Source organism: Polyodon spathula, chromosome 10 (assembly GCF_017654505.1).
Source record: "Polyodon spathula isolate WHYD16114869_AA chromosome 10, ASM1765450v1, whole genome shotgun sequence".
In the NCBI taxonomy this organism is placed as follows: Eukaryota; Metazoa; Chordata; class Actinopteri; order Acipenseriformes; family Polyodontidae; genus Polyodon; species Polyodon spathula.
In genome coordinates, this window is record NC_054543.1 from 26,691,642 (window position 1) to 26,714,608 (window position 22,967).

Consider the following 22,967-nt stretch of genomic DNA (forward strand, 5'->3'; position numbering starts at 1 on the left):
GACAGATTCCAAACTTCGTAAAATCAGTTAGTAAATGAATTTCTATATAAAATCAGTTACAGGGGCTAATAGAAGAACAAAAATGTGCTGGACTAGCAAGTGTGATAAATAACGCTCTAAAAAGAACCAGCAATGGAGAATGAGAGAGCACACATATTTTTGTGTTAATCAAGGTCACTTTAACAATTAATTTGAATAGATTATACTGTTTGTTAGATTAACTGTTATATGCAAACACTAGATGACATTGAAATTCATCCCTTTTACCTCTAATTGCACTAGCAACGTTATAACTGGGCCTTCTTTTTTTTAATTAGAACACAGCATATTTTAGTTGCTCTTGTTTCCTAGTACCTAATCACATTATGAATTTCAGTTCTGCTTTAAGAACAAAAGAATGGCCATTTGGTTAATGCTCGTCTGGTTCCTAGTAGCTGATTCATCTCAAAACAAATCAGTTCTTAAAGGATTCCATTATTTAGCATCAACAACAAGGCTAGGCAACCCATCCTATACCCTCACCACTGTCTCCTACCCTATCCTAGTTGTATATCCACTGAATTCACAACAGTGTCCTCTGGTACTGGTTTCTGTGCTGTATTTAAACCATTAGTTACAGGTTAACTTTGCCAACTCCTTTTAAGATTTTAAAGATGTCAATTAAGCCCCCCTAACCTGAATAAATGAGTTTCCTTTATTTCATTTACTCCAAAGGACCTGTATAACTAGAACCGACAGCACAAGAAATGATTAGATACCAAGACTCTACAGTGCTGTACGTACAGTACACTGAAACAGCAAGCAAACTCCTGTTCAGGAACACATTTCACACTGAATTGAGAGCTGTAATAACTAATTAGTAAAAAAGGAGTGTTCAATTCTGAGTTGTCTATTCAGCTGGCTGTGTTTAAAATGATTGTAGCGCTTATAAATGATTGTGACAGGTTACCCCTTTTTTGTTTTGAGAGTCTTTTGGTTCTTTCTTGGTTGGTTCTACTTTAATTCAGGATATTTCAAATACAAATTAAAAGTTAGTTTCTGATCAATATTCCAACGGTCCAACTCAATTAGCTGAAACACACGGGAAATAACTGAGTACCAGGAAGCACAGTCTTTTTTAACTATATTGTTGTAAAACAAAGGGGCAAAAGACTTCCATCACAATAAAGGGGGACCAAGGATATGGTTTCTAAAGGAAATCTTCCTATTCCCTACGGAGGCACTCTCTAACAGAACAATAGAGCTGGCATGGTATTGGCCTTTTAAAGACATCTGCCCTTGAATTGCAAAGACATATCTATTTATATATATTTTCTAGAAAAGGCCCTTTTCTTTCTTCAGGTTCTGTTGTTTCCAGAGAGGCAGGGAGCAGAACGAAGGATGGGACATTCCGAAAATTTCAGCAAAGTCTTCATTTGAAAGGTGTTCCTGCAAAAAAAAAAAAAAAAAAGGAAACACTCGTCATGCTTGTGACACATGTAGAAATGGCTGTTGTAGTAAAACAGACATTCACAAATAATTGGTTTCGTTTAATAATAAAACTAATGTGTGCTCCCCTGGTGGTCAATTAACAGAACTTCCTTGCATGGTCACCAGGATTAATATGAATCCCATTGAACAGCAGCTGTAGCCACTTCAAGCTTTACTGTGATGTAATTAACCACAAGTTCAGTGTTGGAAGTTACGTTTAAAAAAGAATCCATTTCAGTTACAAGTTACTTTAAACAAAATGTAACTAGCTTCTGTGACAAATAGTTACTTCTCAGGCACAATTTACATTTTACAGAGATCCTTTTTTTTCAGTTTGGTCAGGCTGCAGCTCGAAATATGCTTTGAAGATTCAGCTGTCTAACCTATTTGTTCCCTCCTCTGACACCACTTTCTAGCAAGATGGTAGAAAAAGCGTATTCGTGTGGCATGCAACATTTGACTTGCACCATTAAAGAGCTTTCTCATTTGCATGTTAAGCATTAGCCATAGTCTTTATTATAAAATGTCATGTCTTTTTTCACGTAAAATATACTGCGTTACCACATTTAGTTGACTGTCTGAAAAAGGACCCATTACAGTGACAAGTTACAGAAAAATGTCATCAGATTTCAGAAATGCGTTACATGTAATGAGTTACTCCAGGCAATGCATAAGTTTAATTAGACAAGCCTAATGGCCACAGGCTACTGCATAACCAATTAAGTTCATAGTAAATTTCAATGGGAATCTTTTCTGAAGGACTGGGCACATTCAGTTACAGACTAGGCTAACCTATTTACCCTCACGTTCCACACCCCACAGTAATATAACAAAGTCAGTGACTACTGATCTTCTATAGTTTTATAGCAACTAAATATTATTTTTGTAATTCTAGCCAGTTTGTAAGAAAGCTTGTTCACTAATATTTAAAGCCCATGTGATTAAATAATATAATCTTTTCAAAAAAGGAATGAATGCGTTGTTTTGTTCAATTACGTTTTCATGATTTTCACCATGAATATCCACTTAAGTCAGTGTTTTTCAACCTTTTTTCTCTCAAGTACCAGTGCTTTCAGCAGGGACCATCAGGTGTACCAGTAGCTATGAGCAATCTTAAGAGGCTATTGTAAAACAGAGACCTACTCCACTACAACAGGTTCTCTCGCAATGTCCCTAAAGATGTGACAGTTTCATTAATGATTTCATCAGTTTCACTAGTTTAATCCAGAAGGGTCGATGTCCGGCTGACACCACCCATTACATGTATTTGATAGCCAGTGTAGAATATAAAATACCCCCCTATATTGTCTAGCAGTGCAGGCTCAGAGAGTAGCACAGTGGCTATCCGGTGGCACTGCTTATCCCAAAGCCCTTTACCTCCTTCCTGGAAGGGTCTGCTCCTTCAGGAAGCTCCTCGGCCTGGCGGTTGACCAGCTGCTCAGCAGGGAAGATTGGCAAGGGGCCCAGCTGCACTGCCAGGGTGTCCTTTTTAGAATTATTCAGGTTCTGGGAACAAAATAGATTTAAAGTGTTATAGAACCATACTTGATTCTCTGTGTTAGATATTGGAATTTTTTTTTTTTTTTTAAATATCAAAATCTTCTATACAGGCCTTTAAAGTAATTGTAGCTAAGAACATAGTTCTGTACATTTTTGCCAGAATTAACATCCATCATTATATAGGTCTCCAATAGGTCCCACACATTTTAAGAAACATGTATTTTCATTTTTAAATATCTGGTACTACTCTAGGATAAATAAATCTGTAAGACATGCTTTTAGACTGTCTTGCACTTCTTGGGTCATTGTCCCCACCCCTTCACTGGCTTCTATCCTGCTAATAAAAGCAGTAACAGAATTCCTGGAAGGACAGGCAAGAAAAGTAGGAATTTTCATTAACCTTGTGTAGTACCAGATGTCATGTTTTAAAATTAAAATATATGTTTGCTATAAAAATGATTTTCTTTCAAAACTGCACACCAATGTAGCCAATGTAAGTGCAAAATGGGTAAGATTTATGGAATTATTTTGTTAGCTATAATGACTTTAACTTCTGTTACGGTCTAATAGCCTGCAGTGAGAAGACAAGCAGAAGACACCTTGTAGAAATAACATTTAACCTCCCCCTCTTATCCAGTGGGACAGGAATTCTCACAAGATAGCTACTGAGGCTCACATACCGCTTTGATTTCCACAATGGCACTGGCATCCCCCAGCTCCGCCTTCAACTCCTCATAGGATTTCCCGTCCTGAAATAAAAATTAAAAGGAGGTCAGATTGCCTGGGTATTGCTTCATAAAGTTATTTTGTGTTTCTCAGTATTGAACTGGGTGGAGGGGTCCCTGTAGACAAACAGGTCAATTTCATTGGTCAAAGGTGACTGAACTGAATAAGTGCATTTTTTTGTTACCAGGCAGCACTGTCTTATTGACCATGAACAGTGCTAACATGATAGTTGCATTATTTCAGTGTTACTTACACTCCACCTGTGGGGATCCCAGGTCAGGAACCAGCCAGTGAACGTAGGGGGCTCGAAGCCCTGCTTGACCAGGATGATGGGAGTTCCGGTGTCTCGGCCTCCTGGGTGAGTTCTCAGGTACTCCTGTGCTGTAGTCACAGCCTCCTTCCTCTCTGTCTCATTGGCCCCTTTGCCCAACCACAGGAACACCTGGATGAGGTACAGCACAGGAAGACATCCGCGTAGTTGATTCAGAAATGCCAGTACATTAACCCATTATCATTTTTTCACAATCAAACTATTACTGTAGGTTAGTTTAAAATATTTTTTCCAAGTGATTCACAATTGCACATAAGGGTCAGAAGTGCTTTGCTGTGCTTTTTTTTTGCCTTTTTTTGCTAGCTGTGCTTAGAGAGAAGACGTGTTTGAGAGCTCTACAGAGGTCACATGTGATGACTGCTAACAATAAACTATAAAGTGAATATAAACAAGAACAACCATACAATAGTTCCACCCCATGCTGCTTTGAATTTCCCAATGTGCTGTTGTCTTGATGCTATTTGTTCTTTGCTGACCTGGTCCCAAGTGTCAAGCAGCATCACGTCATCTTCATCCAGGTCATCCTGATTAAAGTCTGTTATCTCTGTGGCAACAAACCTCCCTGTCTGATTGGAGCACTCAAAGAGGCGGGGAGTGATGTCGAGCTGCTCCTCTTGAAGCCTTGATGGTGGAAGTTACAAATGAGAAGCTTTGAAACCACATCCTTAGTCCGGTACATTCAATTAAATTTGATATCTGTGCAGATGCTGGATTTTGTTGAAAAAGCCCCTTCATTTAAAATAAATAACAAAACTAAAGATATGCAATATATATATATATATATATATATATATATATATATATATATATATATATATATATATATATATATTATATATATTTTTATTTTATTTTTTATTTTAACTATTTTATTCCCCAATTTAGAATGTCCAGTTTGTTCCCTCACAGAAGCAACAGGAGAACTGAATGTTAATGGGTGTCCTTCAGTCCCACAGCCAAGCCTATCCCCTGCCTTCCACCCATAAGCTGTAGAGCAGATGTCGGAGTACTACCGGCCTCCAGAGGCAAGGAGTAGTTCTGCAGGTGTCCTCGAGCTCACTGGGCTCCTGGTCAGTATGTATGTTTTGCCTACCTAACCCTTGGAAGTGCAAGTATAGCTGTTATAATCCACCATGGATTACATGGATTACAACAGTTCCCAGTATTATGTTATATATTTTTTAGAATTAAGAATGAATTAGTATATGTATGTATTTTAAATAAATACCTTTTATTGTTGGCGTACTGAGCTTTTCCACCCAAGGTTACCCAGAAATCTGCAGTCTCTTGGCCTTCAGCAATAACCACCTTCTCTCTCTTGGAGATGATGTCAGCCACAGATTTTGCAATCTCTCTCTCATCCCCACTGCACCCCTGTAGAACAATAAGGTAATAAGTACAAATGATTTCTGGACTACATCCAGTGAAAGATTTAAAATTGGTCCACAGAACAGTCATACAGGTATGCACATGGGGTGCACTGTTATATTGCTTTAAAACATATCTCATGTGACAAGCTACTGACTTAACATTATTTTGGAGGCGTTCTGCCAGACCCCTCCACATGTTTTCATTAACAAATATAAAATAAAATAAATGTGATCATTTATTTTCCATTATCAATTTGCTTTTCTACCAAGTACCACTCAGAAAAAAAACTTAAAAAGCGGCTGCAGCACGTGCTCGTTAGCATACGATCATTTATGGAAATCATTGCATTGCAGCCAGACTGGGGTGCGCAGTAGCAAACGTCTCTCTCTTACTTAAGTGTTTATTGTTGGTGTGTTGATCTGCTACTTACCTTCCCATACCAGAGGTAGCAACAGGCGTCAGATTTGAGCACAAAGACGTCATTGGAGTTGAGAGAGGAGGCGCGGGCGGGTACCTCGATGGTGCGAGTGTTGTGCTCATTGGTTCCGTGGACATGGAAGAGCCTCACAGCTGGCTCTGGTTTTGTGGGTCCACTCCGCGAGGTACCGCCCTGGGGGAGGTGGGGGTGGGGGTTAGGCGAGGAAGCCAAGGAAATCCATTTCAATATTCTATGCAGGATTTACCCAACCAATCTAAAGGGAAGCCAGTACTTTCTGAATATTTCCACCGAGTGCAGTTTTTGCACAAGTTCAGAGGACTCTATTGAACACTTGTTTTACCAATGTGAGGTAAGATGGCACTTTGGAAAGACCTTTCAAGTTATCTGTCTGACAAGCTTTCCACTCAACTAACCGTTCATATTCATGATGTGATCTTCCACTTCTCCTTCTTTAAAAACAATTTGGATTACTTGATTAACTTTCTAATATTACAGGCTAAGCATCATATCTACAAATGTAAACATAAAAAATAAAGAAGTAGAATATCATATGACAGCTTTATATTTATAAATAAGAACATTTGTAAAACTGTTGAACTGTATTACTGTTTGTAATAATCTGGTTATAGATAGATAGATAGATAGATAGATAGATAGATAGATAGATAGATAAGTAATAAGGCCATACATTTTAATAATAGACTTCAGCCTTGTCAGAGGCTTTACATTTGCATTTATTTGACAATGTATACTTAATTATATGCAGGGGGTCTAGAGATCTCAAAACACTTTTGGTTGATGGTCAAAACCCCAATTAACACACTCTTATATTGGGAATACAGCACAGTAAATACGAAATATGGTACAGTCAGGAAGTGGGTTTCTCTGTGATGTGTTCTGGCATACAGCAGGCAAAAGAAGCACTCTGATTGGCTAAAAGATCATCAGCAGTCTATAACAGATTATAATACACATACACAGTCTGAGATGCTATACATGTACACACAAGCACTCATATTAGTTACAGGCAAACCCCGAAACTGGGCAATCCGTGGTTTGCCCGGGTGATTCGAGAAAGTCTGAAATGAATCGCAAAGATATTTCATTCCGGGTTTTGCCCTGGCAGATCTAGGAGTGCCCAACAATGTCCAGTCAAAGTCCTAAATTAATCTCAAAGATCTTTCATTTTATGATTTTAGGGGACAGAGACAGATCTACGACTGAAGAGCTGGTTTGACCCGTCTACCTGATTAGTATCATTCACCCACTCACTCATCTCATTCATAAAAACTACAAAGGAGGTCAGGTTTCAGAAAACAGGCATATATTTAAAAATGTATTTTTATTGACGACATGACTATATAAAATAATTAATGAGATATATAAGACTAATTTATTTATACAACAAAATCTAGCCATGTATGTACACTCTATCACTCCTCTGAGTACGCTCTCCTACTCTTAGATCGCTTGTGATAAACACTGTCAAACGTGAATCAGCTAATCATTCATGTTCCACCCAGTAACTGCATCCATCTCTCTGATTGAACAGTTCAATACAACTCCTTATTATTATTATTATTATTATTATTATTATTATTAGTTGCTATTACATTACTAATGATACTGTCCTTTTTACATGCAAGTGTCAATGGGGTTTCTCATGTTAATTTTTGTTCCAATGTTGCGGGTTTATTTTGTTCCAAGTATGACGTTGGTATATATATATATATATATATATATATATATATATATATATATATATATATATATATATATATATATCGATTCCTATCCGGTTGTTGCCGATGGTACTACGCAAGTGTCGGTCGGGTTTCTCATGTTAATTCCCGCCAAAGCCCGAAATAAGTCATTTTAATTTTTATTTTGGGCTTTGTCCGTAACATACACACTTCCTATACAAGAGTGGATGGGGAATTAAAAAAACAAAAACAGCCTGATCCAAAGGCAAAAGCCCAGTCAGATTGAAAAAAGAGCCACAAATGAATGAAAAGAAAAGAGAATTTACCTCATAAACCACCATCTTTCCCCTGAAGACAGCCATCAGGTGAGGGGGTTCCTTGCCCATTGGTACTCTGACCTGAACAGGCTGCCCATTGTATTTCTGATCAAGTATCACAGCCTGGAAGGCTGAGGCAGTGATCTCGTCCTGACTGGCGTTGCGACCCTGAAATTCACAACCAGGGATTAGTCAGGTTCTCTAACTAATCTACATTGAAAAATTGCACTTCTTAGTTTTCTATGAAGACCTGCATAACGTTGCATACACTTTGCTCCACTTCTTAGTAATATATTAAAATGAATACTAAACATTTACACATGTTAAATAAAGTACAGATTTCCAACTCATGAAAAGGGTATTTGACAAAAGAAAAATGCTGAAACAATCAATAAAACTTTGAGCGACAAAAGAAAATGTGATGCGTTAAGGTTACGGATTCTGTACCCTGTCTGTGAGATGAGATGAGGTTAAAAGCTCTATATAAACACAAATGCAGAAGAGCCAGTTACTTTCACACATTGTGCAAGGTTTCCAGTTCACAAATTGCCACCGCCCAACACACCAGCTTTATAGTATCACCAGAAACCATTGATAAAATGACAGCTTTATTATGTGCTGTTGGTTGTACTTTATTCCTTACTGTATATGGTTAGCAAACCTTGGGAGATTATCTGAGAATAATTGCAGAGCAGAGTCCAGATTAATGTTAAAAAATGATCATTGTGAGTAACAACCAGACTAAGGGCTCTATGAATTATTGATTTTTCTTTCGTATCTTGACTTTTCATAGGTTTTTGTGACTTCTAGACATACCCGCAATGTATTAAAGTCACTTTCACTCCCATAACTTAATTTCTTTCATGCTGTGGTAGTTTAGTTATGACTCTTCCTATGCAAATGAACGCATCTCATTATAATTCCAAAGTTTCGTGCTTGTCCTTGATGTATTATCATGTTTTCTTGATTTACGACTTCACTTTGTGCCAGTTATTTTACACATGCCTCTCACTGGCGCAGATTCAACTAGCTGTTCATATGTGAAACATCCTGTTTAACCTTGTCAGGGCTTTTAGTTTAAAATAAAGCACCTTAAAAAATGTATTTATTAATAGTCTTTACTAAATAACAGTGGCAATGAATAAATGTTGTTTTGGTTTCTTTTATATTTTCAGGTGCTTTATTTTAAACTTCACTATTGAGTTCTGTAAAGCACCCTTCTCCTGCACCAGAGGATGTGCTTCAGGTGAAGATGAATATGAAGATCTTGGGAACCAAGACGAAATTAATAATGGAAGGGAAACACAGAACCAAATCATTGCAGAGTTCTATAATTAAACATAAACTGAAATACTTTCTGTCAGTAATTAATTGTATAGTGCATAGACAACTGAAACACATCGAAATGTATTTATTTGTATAGCCTACAGTATGCATTGTACTTTTTTCCTTTACACAACTAAAATATACATAGACTCAAACAAAGGTTTTCTGCGATATTCTTAAATTAAAGCACTGAAAGCATAGGGAAGCATGGTTAGGGTACAGACAAGTACAAACATGGTAAACTTTTTGATTTCATTTTGCTGTTGGGTCGTTAATGGGGGATTTTACATAATGCTACAATAAGTACCAGATTTAAAAGTATATACTGTATTACAGTCCACGTATAGTCTCTTTTGGCAAGTGATATTTTCAGAATCATATCATTCTGAATTAAAGTAATTCTGTTGAAAACATAGTACTGTACCATCAAAATGGAAATAGAAGGGTACTTATTTTAAAACACTGTCCTTTCAGATATGTTTTTTTGATATTGTATCTTTTTTATGTTCCATGAAAAATGGACAAGGGTTGGAATAGGCCAAAATGAAATAATCAGATATGCGTCAAACCTGAAGTCAAGATTTTATAATGTTGGGTATTTGAGTGCTGACTGCATTTGTTTCTGTTCACTATATCACTTATTTATCTTTGGAAGTTCTAAATATTGTTATTCGACATTGCAAATCTATTTATAATCTGCAAATTCCGACCTCTCCTGTATAATGAGCAGTCATTTATGCTGTTCGTAAACTTGCAGTGATGTTACAGAAGTTCACGAAAAATAGCTGTTCAGTTGATTGAAAGCAAAAATTCTACGAAGGCTATTTATGAATACAATATTAGTACATAGAGCCCTAGGTTTATAAATGTGTTCTCCTGTGCTCTTACATTGCCCTGCTGAATGACTAAAACATGTTCCCTTAACCCTATAGGGGTTAGAAACTATAGGAGGATACTTATGCATATGGTTTAGTGCAATGTCTGAAAACTGAGAAAGCATTATCAAATAAAGTAAGCGTTATTTTTATTACTTGGAGTTTATAGGGTGACTATAATGCTAACCTGCCAGATGTAAAGAATGTAGTTCTCTTTGTTGTTGACCAGGTACTTGTATAGAATGAGGTAGCAGTCCCCTCCATAAAAATGGCCAAGCCATTTTTTCTCCACAGGGACGGGCTCCAGATTCTCTATCCTCCACACCTGAAACAGAGCCATTAAAAAACAATGTGAAGAGTAGCTGTGCTGCTGTCGGTCTTCACTTTTATTGGTGAAAATAACTCCAAACCAGACTAACGTAAAATAAGCAGTCCTGTAAGTACTGTATGTACGTGACACTTTATATGTTATCATATTCAGAATCTGGAAAACAGCTTCATCAATTGTGATGAACTTATTCCACATAGTGTAAATCAATCATGACACTAACACCTCATTTGCTTACCGAATAACATCTCAAATGACAAGTATACAATTTTCATTAAACTATGTATTGTCATTTGTACTATTAATATCATTCTATACATAGTGTTGACAGACATTTTGGTCATCCACCTCTTCGTTATACTGAAAGCTGTACATTTAAATTTGGTTGGGCACTTGTTTATCAGCAGTTGCATACAGTAGCAGGTTAGCTTCAATTCACTGAAAGAGGTCCAGTAATCAGTAGTACAAGTAACTCTGAATACATTCAGCAGTCAAAAACTAAATAATTCATTTTTGTATCACCTGGTACACATTCTGAAAGATGTCCAGCAGTGGATAAAACCAGTAGTCACTAGCAGATTTGTTATTTTAATAATCAAAAAGAAAATACATCTTTCAGCTAATTAGTCTCTCGCTAGATGATCAAAATCACAATTAACACACTCCCATATTGAGAATCAAGTGTGGTAAAAACACAGTATGATACAGTTGATGTCATAAATTTGGTTTCTATGTGATGTGTTCTAACATATACAGTAGTTGGCTGAAAGATCTATGCCATACATGTACACAGGCTCTCCTATTGGTTATATCAGCTCTCATACACAAGTCTGTCAACATATATACCCTTCAAGACCCTTCCATTAGTGAGGAGTATTACCCAAAGATAATTTACCTCAGTTTCTCCTGTTCCATCATCCACCATCCTATGTTGCGCTGCCACCTCTGGCTTTGCATGCATGGACATTGCGTCAAACTTGACCTGCTCCACTTTAGCTATTATGGAAATCAAATTCACAACAATTAAAGAAATATGTCACAATTAAACAGTGCAGCGAGTCTGCCTCTTCAAACCCGTGTTCAGTGACAGAGGGGAGCCACGAACAGGAGGTGTGATTTCAGAACCATGGTCAGCGACAGGGAGGTGTCAATGCTGGCCAGGACCAGCAGACACTGCTTATAGGAGGAAGGCCTCGGCTGGCACACTGCAGCAAACACTTAGAATGTTAATATAGGCAATTATCACCAATCAAGTCCCTGCTCTTTCAAGCAAACCATGGCTTATTATCCCCAAACAAGACCTGTTCCACGGTGGTGGCACTTTAACTGGAACAAATGGAATAGGAACGTTAGTGTAATTGATTGAATCCATCTGCATTGTTTATTCTATATCTCAGAACGAAAAAAGCTGAGATTCTCACCAATCTTTCCCACACTATGTGTTCGTCCAGTGCCCACTGTTTGCGCCTTCACTGTCCACTTTTGGAAGAGCTGTTTAAAGATAGCAGACTCTGAGCCGTCATTCACAGTTTCCACATTGGTGGAAGATGGATAGCCTTTTGCTTTTTTATAATTCTGTAATATAAAGAGAAAAAAAAGCAATACAAATGTTTTTTTTTGTTTGTTTTTTTATCAAAATACTATAGTAATATAATTATATATATATATAATATATATATATATAATATATATATATATATATAATATATGATATATATATAGATAATATATATATATATATATATAATATATAAATAATAATTACTAATCTAGATGCGACAGATATATCCGTCTCTTTGCCCAGTTTACCAGGGTTTGGACTCACATAGGACATCTATGCACCCATCAACTGAACCATGTAGCTGAATCTTTCACTTATTAATTATAAACATTTTGTGTAAATAATAGTTTTAGGGGAGAATGTGTTGAAGAATGCCATTTATTAGTTACAAAAAAGTTTTAAGAACATGCAATATGAAGTTGAAGAAATTACAAAAAAACATTGCAGAAAGTGGGATGAAAGCATCATTTTTGACCTTACAACTGTAATAAAATTATTCAGTGGAAAATAGAACCTATAGACACTTTGCAACTGCTGTATGTTGCATAAATACGCACATGTCCTGCAGGTATGGTACGTCTACAGTTAATTATTTTTTAAATAATGAAGAAAGTACATTAAAATGAATGCAAACCTTCAATTCCAGGTATACCTGGACAGCACTTCTATTGTTTGTTCTTTAATAATGTTCAAATCATTTGTCCTTTATATTTTCTTTCGGTACAGTGTTAAATTTTGCATTACCGGATCAGACCATTTTTGAATATTTTCAGTGCTAAGATGATTTATTGTCCACTGATTTGAGTCTTCAGCTTCACCTCACTCACCTCTGCCCTAACCAAGGATTCTGACCTCTCCTTCTTGGAAGCGTTCTTCCCTTTCCACATGAATATCTTGATTCCACCCTGGTCTAAGAGGTAGCAGTCCTTTAAAGAGAGTGAACATCACACTCAAACTGGACTCATGGATATCACAATGATTGGAACTTTATCTTACTTTCAAAAAAAATGAATCTACAGCACATTTTTCTAAACTATTGCTTATTGTAATGTTACATTCTTGAAATAAATTTTTAAAAAGCAGAATGCAACACTGGCTGGATATGGAAAAATACGACTAAATATAATATAAGTGACATATATGATCTATCATTGCCATTCAATGAATTATAACACGTTGAGCTTGTGTACTTTCCCTTATTGGGAAGTTTGAGGCTTCACTTTCCAGTCTGCAAATCTATCAAAACCTCTACATCTGTGCAGCTTCTCTGCTGGTTCCTGTTTACCAGTATTCTTGCACTACTCACGTCATGATTCAGAAGGTCCTGCGTTAGAGGACTCACAGCAACTTCCTGCACCACCAGATTCCCGTCTGCGTCAGAAACACTAGAGAATGGTGGGGGTGGAATTAACGTCACACACCTAACGCTATGACTAAAACAATGGTATTTACAGGTTGGGAGTACAATAACGAGAGCACAGAATGTGCTTAAGCCCTTAAAAATGCTTCAGGTATTAAACAGAATAAACACATTTTATTTGAGAGGTGAATCCTTTGCTCACATTATCCAGATAGTCTTATAATGAGCCTGCCAACCATACCTAATGGAGCTTATTACATTCTTCATTTTCGACCAGCATCACAACTGCTCATTCTGATGCTGTGTATCCTGAATGACAGCCACATTTCTCTTGAAATCAGATTTGTGATACTTTTGTCAAACGGATTTTCAGCAGTAACACTCCATTCCGCACTCTTCAGCACTTACTGGAGAACTATGTGTTGGTTGCCATGACATAAAGGACCATAGAACAAGGAGAATCTAATTGAGCATTTAATCATCATTCACACACGAATCAGGAACAAGCCTCAAAAGGACAAACAACCATATAATGGGCATATTTTTAATTATATAAAAAAATGTTCTAACCTGTTTTGCAAATAATAGTTTCCTCTTAATTATGGTTTAATTAAATCAATTTAACATCACTCACTGTTTGCATTCAGTTTGAATTAAAAATAAGCAGCTGCTTTTTTTTTACATCATCAACAAAACAGAATCATAGTCTCAATCAAGTTGCGGGAGAAAAAAGTTAACTTGTTTCACAATCAACACTTTTCCAAGAGTTCAATTGAACGCAGTTGGCTCAAAACAAAGTGAAATCACGTGATCAAAAATAAAATCTGAAGACAAAGAGTCCTGCATATTGGGTATCAAAAGTAGTTTTTTCTTTCCCTTTCCTGTATTTGACCTTTATGTGACAGCATTAAGGCGTGGTGAGGTTCTTTGCCAGTAGTACTTCACAGGTTCAAGTAATTTACAGTTATTCTCTCTGTGATGCAGGTACTCACGAGAAGAGCTTGACAGCTGTTTTCAGCTTGTTGTCTACCACCTCATCTGGGATGGCTGCTTTAATGGCCTTCCTTTCACCAAGAACTTCATTCAGGAGTTTCATCAGCTCCGGGGAGTCTCTCTCGTTCTCCCCATCCACCACTGCCACCTTCGCCCGCCCGCCGCGCTCCCGATCCCGGATATCCTTAGCCAGGTTCATCCCCTACACACACAGGAATGATGAGTGGATGGACACACTCATGATCATGAAGGAAGACCATATGTATACATAGACAGGCACATTGATAGACATAACTATATATCTTGTGAGCTGGCATACACAGATAGACAGGCAGTTCTACAGATGGACACAGTTATAATGGGATGAACAGGCAGGCAGACAGAAGGATGTTGTTGAGGGGTAGAGACAATAAACTGACAGATGAACCTAAAATATTTTATGGACTTCAGGTCAATATTATTGATGTTTTTTTTTATTTTTTATTCCTCTTTGAAAAAGTTGCCTTTTTGCCTCACGATAGGGTACTCCACAGTCAAACTTGAAGACCGCGTGCATAAAATTGACCCCTGGAGTCCCTTGACTGGACAACAAAGTTGAAAACACTGGTATTTCACAAGGAACAGACTCTATACCTCTATGGTTCATGGAGAACAGAGTATCTGCTCACTGTGCTTTACTGCACATTTACCATGGGGCATTGCTATGAAGTTAATTGGAGTTGAAGTTGGTACATGGAGAGAGTTGGGTTACCTTGATTCTCTCCATGCGGTTGCTTTCAGGTCCATTCCACTGAATGATCCCATTCCCCAGGTCGAGCAAGAACACATCGCCCTTATTGAAGCTGTTCCAGCTCACCTCAACCTTCACAGGGAACAGGCCGTGACAACGAGCAATGTTAGACATTTCAATGGACAATTTGCTCATATGGCTTATCTTGCCATATGACAACAGGAAATCAAATGAAAGTTTTAATCCAGTTCAAGTTCAAGGTGACTGAAGAGGGAGTTGTAAGTATAAACGCAATATAAAATATAAGTTTCCAATGCTAACTATAGGCAGTAATGAAAACAAATGGAATGCAAGGCTGCTGCTCACCTCTCCTGCAACCACGTGCTTTTTGCCTTTGACATGCAGCAGGCGCTTGATATTGTAGGTGTTGGTTTCCACATGCTTCATTCCAGAGGCTACCCCACCCTGTTTGTAGCTGCAGAAAGGAAGGAAGACTCGTCACACACAGAATGAGTTTGCATGGTCTCAGAAGAGATCAGGTAAATAAATTAAAATATCAAATGGAAAAGTAGATACCAAATATACCAAACAGATGATAGATCTCAACTGACAATAACATAGTCAAATATTAAAATTAAATAAGTACATGCTTTGATTTAAAATTATTAAAATAATATATCTGTATATAATTGGTTGAAATGAAAACAAATGCTTTTCATTCATTACAGGGGATAATTTATATTTAGGTGTTACCAGCTAAGTAATAATAATATTTTATTACTCCTTACAAATGTGTATCTGCATTATCAAAGTGCACATTGGATCATATGTTAATTAAACAGGCCCGTAGTGAACTCCAGTAATAACTGCCCCCACAGAGACAGACAATTACATCAATCCAAACAATAACGCTTTTAATTTAACAGACTTGCACCATTGTTGATAAGTTTGGAACACTGTGAAAATGCATATAATAGAAAGTTCAGGTGTCTGAAGAATCTGTTCTTGCATGAAAGTGTTAACATGCATTCTTTTATAAGTCCACAAATATCTTCTTTTTTGTAAAACCAAATGCATTCCACTGGCTAATTCAAGGTTAACATGTCTTTTACAGAAAATGAGGTAACTACATTATTATAGAAAAATCCCTAGTTTGAGTCGAGAAGGGGCAAAAAGATATACAGATAATATATAGAACTGGAATTGTATGACTATCCCACTTTTTCAAGTTTACTGCGCATTCTGATTGATTAAGCTTTATATCCAGGTCGACTGTGGATCTGTCTTGAGATTTCTTTATATACAGGAGTGTGTTTTACTACCCCCCCCCCCCCCCCTTCTCACATGATGCCTTGCTTGAAGTATCCCCTGAAGACCTCGCTCTCACTGCCCTGCACCTCCCGGTGCTGTACAGGCACCCCTCCCAGGTGATCGTCTATCTGGGTGGTGTAGATGGCAGCCGCTCCCTGCTCGTCCTGAGAGGAGACTTTGCCCAGCCAGTAGTGAATATCATATGTGAAATTATTGCCAGTTTTGTGAGTCTGTGAGGAGAGAGCATGAGCTTGTTAAACCCAACTGGAGAAGAGTCAAGAAAACACTGAAAAGAAGGAAAGCAAACCTGCACTACAGATCTGCTACCTATCTTACTCCTGTGTAGTATGAATGATTGCATTTAAATATATTTACACTCAATCCCAATCTTCACCTGGGGGTGGGACATTCATAGCCCTTCTTATTTACACAGACCACTCGCCTAATAATTGTTTGGGTATCTCCAAATGGTAACCGCCATTGTGTCTCATTGAATTTTCTACCAGTCTTGGCTGTCCCCATTGCAGATAACAAGGAGTTAAATGAAGAAAAAAAAATACCACCAGTTTATTGATTTATTTATTTTTTTTTAATATAGATTTTGCCAAATAAATGTCCCTCAGCCACTCTTTTGTTGAAACAGAGAAAACAGCAACATGATGGGATCTTATCTGACAGGACAGTAACACTAGCAGAAACTCTGAATCACCTCAAAGTGGTCATCTAAAATGAGTTCCAATACAGAACCAGGAATATTAACAGAAAATACTGCAAATGTTTTAACTGCAGCTTGTTATATTGTGATTGCCAAGAAACTAAGAAGAATACATACTGTGACTGTGGTATGCATTACACAGTAGCTCAATTTCCAGCCATTTAATTCAACAATGAAATTAATGGCCCACAAATAAGAAGGGTGTTTACAGAATGCACATTTCGGAACAAGCATTCACAATATTTATGGTGCAGTGCTCCCTCTTCATAGAGAGGACCTTTATACCACAGAACATGTCATGCCATTACACTAGCACTTGTGTTCTTGTTAACAAACTGATCAGCCTTATATCTATGGCTCCCGACTACAGCCATATGAAGGGGGAGCACTGCATAATGTTTTAAGAAATACCTACTGATAAAAGGATGTAGCTGTCTCCTTCAAAGAAGTTCCCATAGGATTTTGGAGGTACAGGGACCATTGCCATGTCCTGGAACATAAAAATACCTGCTTGGATTGTATGATTAACACTTGCATATACTGGATTACATTTGATTTAAAACCAAAAAACACAACATGTATTAATGTCCCTGTAACAGGGCTAGGAGCCCTGCCATAAAATGTGTATTGTTTATGTATAGTTTATTTATTTTAGAACAGGGCACCCCTCCACCCCTGTGCAGGTGTATTATTATTATATTATTATTATTATATATTATTATTATTATTATTATTATTTATTATTATTTATGTCTGTATAAATGACTGAGTTGCCGTGCGTTTGTTTTATTATTTTTATTTAAATGTGTTCTGGCAGAAACGAGGTCGGCAGCTCATCCTCTACAAGTAATAATTAAAAACCTCATGTAGAAGGTGACCATGACCCTAATTAATTAAGTGATTAACTTGTTTCTAATCGGAAGATGGTCACCTGCATAAAAGCTGGCAGTGCTCTGCAGTCTGGGTGGGTTGTTCAGAGCAGAGAATGGAGCAAGAGAAAGCAAGAAATAAAAAACAAAACAAAATGAAATGAAACGAAAGAAAGTAAATCAAATCTCGGAACAGTGGCCCAGCCGGACCTGGATCTTGTATTCGTAGTACTGTGTTCGTGATTTTTGTTTTTGTTTGAACCTTTTATTTCGCTTGGTTAGCAGAGCCTTGTTTAAATATTTATTTTATTTTTGTTATTTAAATAAATGGCGCAATCCGCATCTGTTGCCCTGCAGTACTGCATTTGTTTTTTGTTCGTGCTTCTGGCTACTCTGTCACAGTACAATGACTCAATTCTCCTTTGTGGGCCGGAAAATTCAAAACAATTGGAGATTGAAGATCTCAACAAAAGACATGTCTGTTCTCACTTCAAGGAAATATTTATAGGTCTATAGTGTAACCAGAAAAGTTTACTATCGTTGTGTGCAAGTTTTCCCTTAACCTGATGTATTTTTGATTATAGTTTGAACATTAATGATAATGCACCACCATACTCTTGCAAAGTAACAGTTTCTCAGATGACCTCTGGCATAACCACCATAGAGTAAAAAAAAAAACAAAAAAAAAAACAAGTTATAATGTAATTTCAACATTATCTTTAGCAATTGTTGCTAGGGGATTCAAAACAACCAGAAATCAACACAGAAAGAAGAAGTATGGATGTTATGCTTGTTCGTGACTGTGATTAAAAAAAATACAAATAAATAAAAATAAACGCAATGTCATGTTGTTTAAAATGAATAGCTGGGTTCAAGGAGTTGGATGATATGATTGAAATTGCTTAACACATGTTTTCATAAATCTTGTTCATATACATGGTCCTGGGGTAAAAATGTTATGTTACAGACACCCCTACTTACATACTGTACAGAAATAGCTGCCACTGTTCAATGTCAAAGGGGCTACCAGGAGGTAAAAACTGTTTTTAAAAGATAAACCAATCTAGCAGTAAGAATACTGGTGTGGTTGGATTGCTAGGGACTTGTATAATAATTTTAATGTTCAAACGGCCGAAAAGAAAGACACCTGAGAAAAGTCGAAACTTGTGCAAAACAAAGGCAAGCAAAACGTTAGTAAACTTTCATATCTGTCAAGCAAAACGTTACTAAACTTTCATATCTGTCAACATTTACTTTAAGAATTGTATTATGTATATATGTGTAAAGTGCCATAGGTTGACATTTGTAGCTGTTGAATACCATTTTTGTATTCCTGTTCTGAATAACAAATACACACATATTTGTATTAGTATTATTTGGATGCATTGTTGAGCCCTCAGCCATTGTATATTTCTGGGTTCTGAAATGTCCTTGCATTGTCAATCTAGTCCATGGACCCTGCAGCTCAGGATGCACAACTACACCCACAGTCCACACAGTACAGGCCTCCTTGGCATGAACACGTAAATGGGAACCTCAGTTTTGTAACAGTAATATTACAAACCACGAAACTGTTGAAATGTAGGTGCTTTACACTTTTGTTACAAATATATTCCTAAATATATATATGTATTTGTAACTGGTCTTTTTTTTAATAGTAGGCCTTATGTAATATTTACTAAAGATCTAACTTATTCCATTCAAGAGGTCCTTGCAGTAATTATGTCACCATCTCAAAACTACCTCTTACCTCTATCCTCCATATCTGCAAGCCGGGGGTGGTCTTGTTGAGTACTTTTGAAACCTTTGTTTTAACTCCTGGCATGTTGTCCCTTTCTGTAATGAACCTGAAAAAAAAAAAAAATAGATCATTAGGTAAGTAATCAAAAATTGACTATTGAGTTTGTCTTAATGAGTTTCCCTGAACAAATCAGCATTTCTAAATGTGTAAATGTCGTTATTATAACAACATAGCTTAAAATAATCACCAATACATTACAGGAGTCATTTATTTATAGATCACTTGTGGATAAGTTACAATGCCTCTTTTTCTCCTTTGGTCAAGTCACCCAATAAGTGTTTCTGGTTTGAATCTAGCTGAAGACCACAACCTATTCAAATACTGGTCTGTAAAGCATTGTGGGTTTGGGCCTTGTGATAACTTTGTCCAAGACTTAGATGGCTTAAGACATCCTCTTGAACACCACAAATTTATATTTTTGTCTAGGACATACGGTACAAATCAGTGCACTGTATTTCATGGTAAAAGAATAGCAAAGTGTAGTAAAGCAAAATAAAAGCACAGAAAAGTAATTGCTAAATGCACAGAATAAGCACGGGATACAGTGACTTTCAGTCTTTAAACACAGAGTAGAATATGTGTATCTGATATTGTTGTTTGTACATATGAGAATGTGTAAGCTCTGAGCCTACAGTATTTCCGAGATATTCTAATATTCTACTCGCTGGTGCTGATACATAATCATTGCCAGGGAGGTTCTTGGCTTGTCCGACTGCCTGTCTTTATGCCATTCTGTAATTGAACAGTAAGAGTAATGGAATAGATACATGTAACTTGGCTAGATCATCCCCAAGTGTCTCTATAAAAATAAGAGCTAATGCCATCTAGTGATCTGCCATTTTGTAGCAAGTTTCCTTTTATTGTGCTGGCAATACACAGCAGTTCTTTATGGTGGTTTTAACTGATAAAAATACTTCAGCTGATATATAACTGTGGCAGAGGGAACTAGAAATGAACAGCCACTCTATGGAAGGGTGTGGTGTTTCACTTAACAAACGGGGTGCCTCATCGGCATCTAATATTTATTTAAAGCACAAGGGAACACTGTTGTACCAACAATGCTCAACGCATAGTGAAAGAACCTTTACACAGAATAACTGAGTAATTGTGATGAGGTAGTACTCAGAATGATTGCAAACATCATAAAATGCTAGGGAGCAATAAGGCAGTAAAAAAGTAACAACGTGGCATTTGGAGCTAGCTTTCCTTAGCCCTTAACTTAGAATGGGTTTTTGTTAAACCTGACTGTAAAAACTAAAGCTTGCAAGTTAACTATGAGCACATAACAAAGGTGTGTACATCTGAGTGACAATCGTCACCTCACTATGACTGACTCTTCCGAGCTTTTAGCAAAAAGTTTATTTACACAGTTCTGCAAGAATAGCGACCACACCGTGAATGAAAGTATTTAAATACCAACATGAAGTTTTCAAATAAACAGTTCAACAATATCCTGAAAATATGCAGAGCTTTGTTTAAAGCTAGTGCTCATTAGGTAGTTTTTTGAGATACATCAGGTCTTTAGCTGGAGGTGACAGTGTGCCATTTATTTTATAAGACTAGTAACATATGAAACACAATGAAATGAAGATGCCCTCTGTTCAAAGTCCATGCTGCGAGCACAGTGAAGTACACCACCTGGATAGACACACACTCAGCTGCCACTCTGTCAGCAGTGCTGTATGTTATATACATACATGTATCATTGTTTAGGACACAGTGATTCAATTACCACTCAAGAAGACTTGATGCTGTACTCTGAAAAAGTCAAAATGACAAATACCATTAACTACAACATTAATAATATGAAGGTGCCCTCTGAAATCATCTGAAATAGCAGAAGTCGATTTTTTAAAACATATATGCTTCCCTCACAGGCCGGATCTAAATACAAAATTTGAGCTATCAGCTTAAGGAAAAAGCAGATCCCAGTGACTGAAGGACAGGCTCCACTACATATACCCAATTAAATATTGTCCTTTAAATGCACAAAACAAATGCAGTGTTGATTCAAATAAGAAATATACCCAATCGGACCGACTACAATTATTGAACATGCTTACAATATCCAACTTGAACATTACTGGAAAGGCATGTGATCTTTAACATTACAATATACCTACTTTTTAGAAACATGCAACAGCTTTGCTCTTGTAGATGCAACTCTTACCACTCCCGCTACACATTATCATTATTGTTATCTGTTTGTTTTCTGCCCTCTTTGAAGTGCCACCTGCTATACTGCTGTTTCAGTACATATTAAAACTTGAATAAGAACCATTACAATAATGACTGCTGTTTGTAAGGTGAGTTGCACACACTCTCTAACCCCTCCCGAGGATACACTTACTGAATATAACTTTGTTATAAAACTGTGACACCTGGTGAGTCTGTGTACTTGCACTTCAATTTAAGTTATTGCTTAATAACAGAAATAAACAATGCCAACACTTAACTTAGGGGCTTGTGAGGAAACATATATTGGTTATTATTCATTGTAGAATAGGAATTGGTTCTTTTCCCTTTTGGAAGAAATTGTGCTAATGACAGTTTGAAGTAGCTTTGTAGCTTTGAGAATCTGGGCCATTGTGTTCTTTTTATTGTAAACTCATTACTTGTTTCCACCTCCTTATATTGTTACAGTTTTAAAATAGAACTCCCCATGACCAGAGGACTTACAGTAGGACAGAGGGTAGAAAACACTTTTGTTACAAGGAGTGGTGAGGGTATGGAATGGGTTGCCTAGCCATGCTGTTGATGTTGGATCGCTGGGTTCCTTTAAGAACCAATTGACAACATTTGTAGATACACCAGCTACTAGGAACCACATGAGCATTGATGAGCTCAATGGCCTTCACACATTCGTACATTTTCTTACGTTCTTGAATGTCATCTTGCCACTCACATACAAGCCAAGGCGGACGAAAGATCAATGGCCGTCCTTTGCTTCTGCTGTCTAACCAAGTGCACAGGCTTTGACACTTGAGACCCAATTACAGTATTGCTTTGTTTCCCTTGAGAAATATGGCTTCTTTCTTCAACTGATGTGTACAAAATAACGGTTCATGACAGAACACTTGTCTACTGTACTGTAAGTTCTGATGAAGTAGAAAATGTTTTAATATATTAATAAGGATAATGAAAAAGCATATTGTTAATCTAGGTTATAGGGGTCAGTAAATGCATTCGCTGGCCCGAATTGCTTTATGAATAATGTCTTAGTTAATTTAGTTTTGGCTCT

At 37.0% G+C, this 22,967-nt stretch overlaps 1 protein-coding gene across 3 annotated transcripts in view; it reads right to left on the minus strand.

Moving 5' to 3' along the window:
- Positions 1-208: 208 nt before the first annotated feature.
- Positions 209-22,967, minus strand: part of LOC121322384 (villin-1-like) — a 29,733-nt gene continuing 6,974 nt past the window's right edge. For all 3 annotated transcript variants that reach the window (XM_041262250.1, XM_041262249.1, XM_041262251.1), the window contains exons 3-21: positions 19,676-19,772; positions 17,472-17,546; positions 16,375-16,571; positions 15,397-15,505; positions 15,052-15,162; positions 14,300-14,502; positions 13,254-13,332; positions 12,775-12,873; positions 11,808-11,961; positions 11,282-11,382; positions 10,246-10,383; positions 7,867-8,025; positions 5,829-6,008; positions 5,256-5,401; positions 4,504-4,648; positions 3,950-4,138; positions 3,651-3,719; positions 2,848-2,976; positions 209-1,428 (exon numbers count right to left, since the gene is read on the minus strand). In XM_041262250.1, coding sequence (XP_041118184.1) covers positions 1,315-1,428; positions 2,848-2,976; positions 3,651-3,719; positions 3,950-4,138; positions 4,504-4,648; positions 5,256-5,401; positions 5,829-6,008; positions 7,867-8,025; positions 10,246-10,383; positions 11,282-11,382; positions 11,808-11,961; positions 12,775-12,873; positions 13,254-13,332; positions 14,300-14,502; positions 15,052-15,162; positions 15,397-15,505; positions 16,375-16,571; positions 17,472-17,546; positions 19,676-19,750 — 2,472 coding nt within the window. In that variant the 5' untranslated portion in view covers positions 19,751-19,772 and the 3' untranslated portion in view covers positions 209-1,314. The remainder of the gene's footprint in view (positions 1,429-2,847; positions 2,977-3,650; positions 3,720-3,949; positions 4,139-4,503; positions 4,649-5,255; positions 5,402-5,828; positions 6,009-7,866; positions 8,026-10,245; positions 10,384-11,281; positions 11,383-11,807; positions 11,962-12,774; positions 12,874-13,253; positions 13,333-14,299; positions 14,503-15,051; positions 15,163-15,396; positions 15,506-16,374; positions 16,572-17,471; positions 17,547-19,675; positions 19,773-22,967) is intronic.